General features: G+C 49.5%; 1 protein-coding gene across 1 annotated transcript; it reads right to left on the bottom strand.

Moving 5' to 3' along the window:
* Positions 1 to 1,916: 1,916 nt before the first annotated feature.
* Positions 1,917 to 10,033, bottom strand: SPINK4 (serine peptidase inhibitor Kazal type 4). Its single transcript, XM_082694646.1, has 4 exons — positions 9,881 to 10,033; positions 4,979 to 5,019; positions 3,447 to 3,559; positions 1,917 to 2,057 (listed from the first exon to the last, which is right to left on the bottom strand). The coding sequence occupies exons 1-4, from the start codon at positions 9,939 to 9,941 to the stop codon at positions 2,012 to 2,014; spliced, it is 261 nt and encodes an 86-aa protein (XP_082550772.1). The 5' UTR covers positions 9,942 to 10,033; the 3' UTR covers positions 1,917 to 2,011.
* Between the last annotated feature and the right edge of the window lie 724 nt (positions 10,034 to 10,757).

The following is a 10,757-nucleotide window of genomic DNA, read 5'->3' as shown; positions in this document are numbered from 1 at the left end:
GGCAGGATGTCAAGTGATCCCACATAGTTTTGGGGTGTTCGAGGGCAGTTGGGCTTCAGGGATTCAGACACAGCCTAGAATCAGTCTCTGCATCTCTTTCTTTGCATGCTGGCATCATTCTCTCAATCCTGCTTCTTCCACAAAGTAGGAAACGTGGCTGTCAGCAGCCCCCACATCACACATCTTTCAGCTTCACTATGAGAGAGGAAACTGCCTGTTTCCTCATTTGCGATTCAGAAAATCCTGGCGGAGAATTTTTTGGCTGATCAGTAATAGCCAGGGCAGCAGGGTCATGTGCCATAGATAGGGTCTTTGGGGACCCAGTTATGTTTCCAGAGACAGGGCCAAGTTTCCACATCTGTAACATGGGGAATTAGTTATTTCTTCCAGTGTTGTGCTTGGCACCTGGGCACATTGTTCAGGTGTGATCTTTGGGATCCCTCATCATGACTGTGGAAGCCTGGGAGAGGAGGGTCACTGACAGGAAGCTTGGCTGAGAAGCTATACCCCCTGAGTGTAAGAGGGGCTTCCCACTTAGGGCAGGGGCTTAGAGATCACCAACAGTTACTCTCCTATAAGTGAGCTAATTTCCACCTTAGCACGTGGCTCACCAGATAACAGTTTTTCCCAGTCTTCTTGTCCTAGCATGGCCAAGAGACTCCATTCTATGCAATGGGCTATACACACAGTGTGCCTAATGGGGAATCATCTTCAGAGGCAGTAGAGTGCCCTTCTTTACTTGGAGCAGCTGTCATGTACACTGAAGGGGAAACTGATGAGGATAGCAGAGTAACTATATAAGAAGCAAGAAGTTAGCACACTGCAGAGGTCCATGTGTGAGGAAAATGAACTGTTGAAACCACTGTTATTTTGGCATTTGGGTTTCTCACAGCCAAACTCAATACTGCCATCATTCCTATGCAGGAAAGGAGCAAAAGTTTCTGTTACCAGTGGCAGTAAGTAGTAGGGCCCATAGATGACCTTCTACCTGCAGGTCTGTCAGCAACAGTTCCTGTCCATGTCCCCATTTCAGTTGTCTGGGGAATGCTGGTTCCTGCCTTTCCTGCCCCGGCTTTCTTCCCAGTGTGTTTTCCCACAGCACATTTCCTGCTCAGTCGGGCCACCCTAAAGCAGGAATCTGAGTCCAAGTGACACTGCTTCTATTGGCCAAGACTTGTCTCCACACTCTTTTACTCTGCCACCATTATCAAGTGGTCCCTTCTATTCACTTTGGCCAAAAGAGGGTTATTTGACATGGACCACAGGCTAGGGCCTCTGTGGTGGGATTTCTGGATACTGTGTGTTTTTGTGAGCCACTGTATAGGTACACATGTGGTGTGTATGCCTGGGCTTGTGTCCAGTGCCAACATTAACAGAATGGATGGTGACCAAAAGAACAGAGCAGGGTCTGGACATCATCCTGCAGTGGGTGGCCAAGGTGCAGGGAGACACTCAAAGGCCCGGGGCAGCTATTTTTAGCTGTTACAGACCTAGGTCAGTAATTTAACAAGTAGTTTAGATATATTGTGTATGCTATCTAAGTATTAGTATCTGTGTGTGTGTGTGTGTGTGTGTGTGTGTAAGACTTAAGTCTTGGGGTGCTGGTACAACCCAGGGAGAAGGCCACGAGGGGTGTAGGTCCTGCTCTCTGACAATGGGAGAAGGTACAGAGGTCACCTAGGGTTCTTGACAAGCAGGCTGGGGCAGACAAGCGTGCTGGGGACAGGGACTGACCTCTTTAAGAAGCAGAAGAGACCTGGGACCTCTAGGGGAGCATGTGACAGTGTTGAGGAGTGCTGGAGGAATGGAGAAGACATCAGTTTCAAAGTAGGGAGGTCAGGGCAGAATCCCTACCACACCCACCCACCACCAACAACCACCTCATCAGAGTCCCCAAAGATACTGGCTCACTTGGCTGAGTTGGGTTGGAACTTTTATTCATGTCCCATCCTTCACTCCCAGCACTGTTGTCTAGCCCAAAACTTCGTGGCTTAAGAGGCTGCTATGGGGATCAGCATTTGCCATCCTTCATGATCTGGATGTCCTGTTTGGTTTTCCTAGGATCACAGGAGACAAAGATGAGTCCCATCTCATCAGGGACTAGGACAAACCCTTCAGGGACCCTACCCTGCCTCCCTGGCCAGAATGCTGTAGCTTCTTCTGCTTCTTCTTCTTCTTCTTTTTTTTTTTTAAGATTTTATTTATTTGACAGAGAGAGAGAGAGATCACAAGTAGGCAGAGAGGCAGGCAGAGAGAGAGGGAAGCAGGCTCCCTGCCAAGCAGAGAGCCTGATGTAGGGCTCGATCCCAGGACCCTGAGACCATGACCTGAGCTGAAGGCAGAGGCTTAACCCACTGAGCCACCCAGGCTCCTCAGAATGCTGTAGCTTCTGAAGACTGTCTTCCATGATCCTGATTAGCTCTGGCCCAGCTCAAGGGTTTTATTAATGAAGAAAGGGGATCTAATAGGTGATCAGACATACCAAGGTCATGTCTGGCCCTTCTCACCTTTCGACTCATTTCTTGCCTCTTCCCACTTGTCTTTAAACATCATACTCCAGTGTATCCAATTTCTTACATTTTTTCAAATACAAACTTTTTTTTTCTTTCCTTCTAGACATTTTCCAAACTCATTTCACTACTTGGAATTACCTTTCCTTGTTCCTTCTCTTTCTAAGCCAATATCAGCTTATCTTTCAGAGCCAAGCTGGAAAGTCTTCCCTGCCCTTGTCCTTGCCCTGCACTCACAGAACCCTGAGTGCCCCAGTTTGAGCCTTGAGCATTCTATGCTACAGTTGGCTGACCATTAGTTTGACTTCCTCCTTAAACTACTACATGCCCCAGAGGGCCAGGGATGCTGTCTAGCTTATATCCCATTGTATCCCCAGTGCCTAACATAGTAGACACTCAATAAATAATTATTGGTTGGAGGAATAAATGAACAAATGAAGTCAACTAGTTGGTCAAGGGTAGAATGAGGGAAAGAACCCAGGGTTTCTTTTTTTTTTTTTTTTTTTAAGATTTTATTTATTTATCAGAGAGAGAGAGGGAGAGAGAGTGAGCAGACAGAATGGCAGGCAGAGGCAGAGGGAGAAGCAGGCTCCCTGCCGAGCAAGGAGCCCAATGTGGGACTCGATCCCAGGACGCTGGGATCATGACCTGAGCCGAAGGCAGCTGCTTAACCAACTGAGCCACCCAGGCATCCCAAGAACCCAGGGTTTCTTCACCCTCCCCAACCCCCTACCAGCTGAGGCTTTGTACTTGGAACCACGTGCCGCCTTTGAAATATACTTGTGCTCATTCTGTTAGGGGCAATTTCAGAGGACTCTTCTCAAGCCAAGGTGCGTGAAGGAAGAGGCAGGTCAAGTCTTGTTCCTTTCACACTTGAATGCAGCAGAGTTGGGGCCCACCCAAGCAAGCTGAGGGGAATGAATGGGTTGGACTTACAGCCGGATCAAGCAGATCTGACATTCATTGTCATACGTGACACCATCAGTGCCACAGACCAGGTTGGATGTCTGGGAACAGACAGGAGACTCTTCCATGTGCTCACAGATGGGCTGTGAAAGAGAGGAAGGGAGGGAGGGCATTCAGCACTTCAGGGGCAGTGAAGAGGGGCCAAGGGACTTTGCTTGGAGTAAGGGGCACCAGGGAAGAGCCAGATTCTAGAAGGCCCCAGTGTTGGTCCAGTGGATATGAAACTAACCACTCAGGGCCCCTTGGCATGTTTGCTTAGGTGTGCGTGCATGACTAGGTGTAGGGCTGTGCCTGTGTACACAAGTGTGTACCTGTGTCTGCTGAACCCAAGTCTGTGGGCATTCAAGTGTGTGTCTGTGTGTCTGTGTGTCAGGTGAGTTTATGGCCTCAAGCTCCTTGGGATGGGTTCACACACTTTTCAGAGGGTCTAACTAGAACCTCTGCTGCGGGTCCCGGTGAGGAACCCAAGAGACAGAACCACCAGCATTCCCACGGGGCCTCTCCTTACTGAGGGCTTCTCTACTCACCCTGGCTGACATGACCCATCAGGCCCCTGGTGCTGGAAGGCTGAAGAAATGGAACAAGGCTTAGGTCTTAAATGAGGCTATTCTGAAAGAATTTCAGGGCAGGCCTGAGGTCAGGGTAGAAGCTGGGTCAGGACTGGGATCGGAGCGTGGGACAGGATGGGGTGAAAGAGGCAGTCTGGTGGTGGTGGTCATAAGACTGAGAGTCTGACTTCCATGCTTATGAGTTGGGTGAAGCTGTGAGAGCCATCTCCACTCCTGGTCCCTCAGTTTCCTCCTCTGCACACACTGTAAATGAATAATAGTATTCTTCTCATGCAGGGTTAATTGAAATCATATATGTAGAAGTACTTGACTTCTTTGGCCCAATAATAGGCCTGGGTCTGATAGGCTGATAGTGGAGATGCCGAGGCTGCTGGATGGGAAGGCAGCTTTGAGCCCCCTTGGTGAAGGCTGGGTTGAGGGTCTCAGGGACGCCAGCACCACTGCCTTAGGATCCCTGCGGACATCAGGCCCAGGGCCAAGGTGGAACCAGGATTCAGGGACAACTTGGTGTCTGTCCTCTAGAGTAAAGGGATGGATGAATGATGGGGTGTGGTTGGGCAAGGCGTGACACAGGCTGGGGGCACCAGAATATCTATGGCCTGAACCCATAGCCTGTCCATCTTCACTACACAAAACAGAGTACACGCTCAGTCCTCATGAGCCCAGGCAGGGAATTTTGCTGGAGAACAGGTTGGGGAGATCTCTTGAGGTCCTGGAAGCCAAGTTTGAGACCTTGGCAAAGGGGCTGGGCCAACTCAGCCTAGAAGGGCAGCCCGGGGAGCCTGCAGGCTCAGGAGGCTACCCTAGCCACCTCGGAGCCATCAGTTACTTGAGCAGGAGTATAAAAAAGAAAAATGCTGGTTTCTTAGCATGGATGCAGAAGGAAGACCAGGACAGCAGCCCTGGAGCCCAACCTGGAAGGGGCTGCCTTACCATTCTTGGGGAAATCAGGCTTGTCGCCGACACGGGCGTCTCTGAAAGGCAAAAGGACGAGTTAGGTGATGGTGTCTCTAGGCGCAGGTCTGGCATCTGAGGACTGAAAGACGAGTTAGGTGATGGTGTCTCTAGGCGCAGGTCTGGCATCTGGGGACTGTTTTGGGAGACCTGTTCCAGCTACTATCTAGTCTGGAATTCCTCAAGGAGAGGTATTGAGTCACCAGACCATGGGGGAATCTCAGAAAGCTGCTGTAACCTTGGGTTGCTAGAGCAGAGACAGAAAATCTAGGGTTAGGGAGGTGACAGTCCAGCCTCATCTTATTAGTCAGATCCCACTGGGATTGTTATATCCCATATCATACTGAAAGTAATTGAATTAGCATGAATCAAGCATGGAGAACACATGATCTTAACTCCTCTTCACATCTCTATCACTGTCGTGTAACAGGGAGGGAAGGATGCCGCGGTCCGCTACCCACATCCCACCCGCAGGCCAGACTGAGGTGCTGCTCATTTCCTCAGCTGCTGTGAGTATTGGCCACTCACAGCAAGTTCCTTCCTAGAAACGACTCTCAGAAAACAGAGTACCTCACCCATGGTCGCATCCCCTACCCAAGAACAGGCCATATCCAATGACAGGTCAATGTTGGTACAATGGCCAGAACCCCTCATTTCTACTAAATAATGCGGAAGGGCCACCCCAGCTCCAAAGCTCCCTGTGGGATCGTTGGGCAGAGCTGGGACCGCACACAAGTCTGTCACTCCCCAGCCTTTTCATACACACAGTTGTGCCTCTTGGCTCTTAAAGGTCTCCATGCCCTGCTTGCAGGACATAAACAAGCTGATGTGAGTGGAGAATGTGACAGGCAGATGAGGGAACGGAGCCACATCTAATGCCACAGGTGGAAGGAAGGGTGTCTATGTAAATTGGAGAAGGGCAGGCTGCTTCCTGAAGTCTCTATAGGGCTATCCCAGGGCCAAAGGAGAGAGGATCTCTTTTCAACCTCACAGGGCAGAGCCCATTCATGCAAGGAAGCTGTAGGGAGGACAGGTTTGAGTTCCAGAATTTTCTCTCAGTGGAAACTGCCACAGTGAAGGAGGCTGTCTCCAGAAGCAGAGAGTTCTCCCATCACTGGAGGTATGCCCACCACTGTGGTTTTAGCTTTTCTTGGGGTTGCTATTATAAGAGATTTCCAAGATAGATAGGGAGAAGGGAATTGAAGTGAAGTGACCCCTGAAATGCTGTTTAAGCATGGCACATTAAGATGCAGACCCAGCACCACACTGCTTAAAACTCTCCTGTGATTGTGAAACTAGAAATGAGAAATTACCCAAGTGTCCTTCAACAGAATGGATAAACTATGATATATACATACACTGGGATACAACTCAGAAATAAAATGAGCAAACAATGGTTATATGCAACAACATGGCTGAATCTCAAAACATTGAGCAGAAAAAGCCAGACACAAGGCTACATACTACATGGAAGGGGTACCTTAGGCCAAGGTCAAGGTCAGCCTGGGGATAAATACAGCTTTCTATGTGACATTCTAGAACAGGCCAAACTAATTTATGGTGGGGGTGGGGGGAAGTGGTTGACTCAAGGGTTGGATAAGGGAGAGGACTGACTAGCATGAGGGAAGTTTCTGGGGTGTTGGAATTTTTTTTTTTTAAATTTTTATTTTAAGTAGGCTCCACACCCAACATGCAGCTCCAACTCATAATTCTGAGATCAAGAGTCTCATGTTCTACTGACTGACACAGCCAGTTGCTCCAGAAATGTTTTATATCTTTAAAATTTTATTTATTTGTCAGAGAGAGAGCACGAAGAAGGGCAGAAGGAGAGGGAAAAGCAGGCTCCCTGCTGAGCAAGGAGCCTGATGTGGGACTCAATCCAGGACCTTGGGATTAAGACCTGAGTTGAAGGCAGATGCTAGGCCAACTGAGCCACCCAGGCATCCTAATGTTTTGTATCTTTTATTTTTTTTTTTTTAAGATTTTATTTATTTATTTGACAGAGACACATTTTGAGAGAGAAAACATAAGCAGGGGGAGTGGGAGAGGGAGAAGCAGGCCTCCCACTGAGCAGGGATCCCTATGTGGGACTTAATCCCAGATCCCAGATGCAGGACTTGATCCCATGACCCTGGGATCATGACTTGAGCTGAAGGCAGACACTTAATGACTGAGCCATCCAGACACCCCTAATGTTTTGTATCTTGATAGAGATTTGGGTTACACATGTATGTGCACTGTCAAAATTCATTGAATAAGATTCACTGAGTGATAAGATTTGTTTATTTCACGGCACATAACTGTTGGACAAAAAAGCATTAAAAAAATATAAAGGCCTTCTATGGCTCCTGTGATCTCAGAGCTCCTGTGATCTCAGAGCTCCTTCATCTTTAAGGGCCCTATGTGAGCTGATAAAAAACTTCCTCCTAGACTCACTTACTAGGACACCTCCCCATGTTTCTATGCCTCAGCTCTTCCTGTCTGCTCATTTTTCCAGGATAGGCTCTGCTTTAGCTTATACTGTTTCTGTCTAGGTGAAATGCCCTTATCTCCCTTCTACTGATTTTGTCTTCATTGTAAGGCTCAGATGCTACTTCCCAGGGAATCCTTCCCTGATGTCCCCCAGGGTTTCCTGAGGAGACTGGATTTAGCCTGCAGTTTTTGTCTATTGTCCATTTAGCTGCTAGAACAAAATACCATAAACTGGGTGTTTGAGAGAACCCCCTGATTAACATGGCAGCCCCTCTTCACCCTAGCCAATATTTTTTCTTTAGCCTTTATCACCTTCTAACACTGCATCTATCTTGCTGTCTAGTCCCTTCCATCCTACCCCCAATGCTGGAGGCTGGAAAGTCATAAGGTCATGGCCCCAGCAGATTTGGTGTCTGGTGAGGGCCCTCTTCCTGCTTCAGAGCTGGTGCCTGCTTACTGTGTCCTCACGTGGTAGAAGGGGCAAGGGAGCTTTGCAGGGTCTCTTTTGTAAGGGCATTAATCACGTTCATGAGGGCTGTACCCTCATGACCTAGTTGCCTCCTAAAACTCCCACCTCCCAATACTATCACTTTGGGGATTAGGATTTCGGCATACGAATTTTGGGGCCACAGACATTCAGGCCACTCTCATACCTCAGGCTGTCCCACTCAGTGGGTCACTTGCCTCCCATGGACCTGAGTTCCTTGGGGCTCCTATGCTTCTGCCCTCATGTGGTAATGTGCCCCACAACTAAAGTGCATCGTGGGGGGGTGGAGGGCAGAACTCTGTATAGAGTTTCTTCCTGGAGGGTGTGGGAAGAGGTTGAATTTACTCTTTTGAACCCCTTCCTCACCTGGCCTAGGCAGGAATCTGAAATGGGCACAAGGACTCTTTTCCAGACAGGCCTCCTTAGTGTTCCCAGTGGGAGAACTGCTCAGGGAACGGATGCTGTGCTGGGAGTAAGCAGAGCCCCCAAACCCATGCTCTGTTGTCCCAGCTCCTAGGACTGCGTTCTCAGCTAGGGGAATGGGAGTGGGACTGGCCAGGAGGTCAGTGGTCTTCCAGAAGTGTCCTAAGTACTCTTCCTGCTTCCCCCTTTAGTCTGTTCTCAACACAGCAACTAGAGTGATCCTTTTAACACACAATTCTGCTTGGGGTGCCTGGGTGGCTCAGTGGTTAAAGCCTCTGCCTTCGGCTCGGGTCATGATCCCGGGATCCTGGGATCGAGCCCTGCATCAGGTTCTCTGCTCAGCGGAGAGCCTGCTTCCCCCCTCTCTCTGCCTGCCTCTCTACCTACTTGTGATCTATCTCTCTGTCAAATAAATACAATCTTAAAAAAAAAAAAAAAAAACAAGCAAAAAAAAAACGTGGCTCAAAATTCTTCAGTGTCTCCCATTTCACCCAGAGGGAAAGCCAAATTCTCACACTGGCCTTTAAAGCCTTACCCAGTCTAGTTCCCAGTTGCCTCTGTCATTCCTCTCCCATTGCTCTGCACCCTGCCTTTCATTCCCCTCCTGCCACACTGGCCTCCTTGCCATACCTTCAACACTCCAGGTATGCTGCTCCTATCTCAAGGCCTTTGCACTGCCTCAGCTCTGTCTAAAAACTTCTCCCAAATATCCACATGGCTTACTCCCTTTCCCCCTTGAAGCCTTGCTGTAGGAGAGAACCCCCTGATTAACATGGCAGCCCCTCTTCACCCTAGCCAATATTTTTTCTTTAGCCTTTATCACCTTCTAACACTGCATCTATCTTGCTGTCTAGTCCCTTCCATCCTACCCCCATTGGATTTAAGCTTCATTGGGGTAGTTCTCTTTCTGTTTGCTCACTGATAGGTCTTATCAGGCCCAGAATATGCCTGACACATGGTCGGTATGAGACCACAGATGTGCTCCAGGCCCTGAGAAGGCTCCACTCCAGCATGTGTCTAGCCCGGGGCAAGGGGCTACCCTTGGCTCACACAGCTGCCATCCGTCCCACAGGCACCACCTGTTACAGCAAACAGGAGCTCAGAGGACCCGGGCCAGGCTTCCTTCAGCACCTGCTACCTTGCAGCCAGCAGATTAACCTGTCTTTCCCGAGGTAGGCCTGCTCTCTGCTGCTTCCCACATCTCTTGCGGAGGAGTTGCTTAGAGCAGCTTTGAACCAGAAAGACATCCTATGCTACAGCTGGAGAAACAGAGGCCCCAAGAGAGGAGGGGTTTTTGCAGTTCTGGGCCAGAGTCAGGATTTGAACCCAGGTTTCTTTTCTCCTAACCCAGAGCTTTTCCCAACCACAGTGGAGAGGTACAGAAAGAAGGTACATACAGAAAACCGAGGCCTCACAGGATGCTTCAGTGCCTGTCTCTGCCCCCACCACAAGCTCATCTACCATCACCAAGTCACAGAGTCCAAGCTCTGTCCACTCACCCCTGTCTACAATGAGGAGGGCAGCCACAGCCAGGGCAACCATCCACGAGCGGACAGCCATGCTGATCTTGGGCTGATGTGTCCGAGCTAGCTGGGGTCCTGGGCCAGGGCTATGACTGGGGCCTGTTTATAGGGCCGATCCCCACCCTTATCTTATCTAGGGCCAGATGGAGAGACTGGGAGCGGCATCCACAGTTAGGTACCTGCACCACAGCATCAGAGATGCCGAACCCAGGGCAGCCTGGGGCTGTGCCTGCAGAGCTGGCCGATTTCCAGAATGAGGTGAAGTTTGGACAACCTCCAAAGTGGCCACCAGTCTGAGGGCTGGAGCATGTGAGGGAGGAAAATGGAAGTAGAAAAACAGAGACACCAAGTCAGAGAGACTGAAAGAGGAGAGACAGATCAGAAAGGAGAGAAAAAAAAAAAAAGCAGTCACTGTAAGGGGGCAGGAGACAGAGAAGAGAGGTTGGAGCCATCGGTGCCCTTGCTGGGGTCTGCACCAAGCACCTCTGCAGTAGCAGAAAAGACACTTTCCTTCCTGAGGCCTGTTTACCCACATGTACCACGTGGAGATGGCAGTTCTGACTCTGTCTCCCTCCTGGGGCTGCTGTGAAGAGGACAGTGGGGACAGCAGATGGGAAGACATCGTGCAGAGGATGAAGCCAGGTGTAAATATAAATGAAAATGGTTCTTTTCATTTCTGTTTTTCTTTTCCCACCATGAAAGGGCACGATTGATATGGCAGGCCCTGGGGAAGGGGTGCGGGGGGTGAGGGGCGGCAGGGCATGGAGCCTGCTTGAAAGTCTCTCTCTCCCTCTGAGTGCCCCCCCCAACCCCTCACACTTTGTCTTTCTAAAATTTAAAAAAAAAAAAAAGA

This window comes from Mustela nivalis (genome assembly GCF_964662115.1).
Source record: "Mustela nivalis genome assembly, chromosome: 13".
In the NCBI taxonomy this organism is placed as follows: Eukaryota; Metazoa; Chordata; class Mammalia; order Carnivora; family Mustelidae; genus Mustela; species Mustela nivalis.
This window is presented reverse-complemented; position numbering and strand designations above follow the sequence as displayed.

Coding starts and splice junctions, on each gene's coding strand:
- SPINK4 (XM_082694646.1), bottom strand. CDS start 9,941: ATGGCTGTCCGCTCGTGGATGGTTGCCCTGGCTGTGGCTGCCCTCCTC. Junction 5,020..9,880: donor CCTCCTCATTGTAGACAGGG/GTGAGTGGACAG, acceptor TTTGCCTTTCAG/AGACGCCCGTGTCGGCGACA. Junction 2,058..3,446: donor CAGATCTGCTTGATCCGGCT/GTAAGTCCAACC, acceptor CTGTGATCCTAG/GAAAACCAAACAGGACATCC.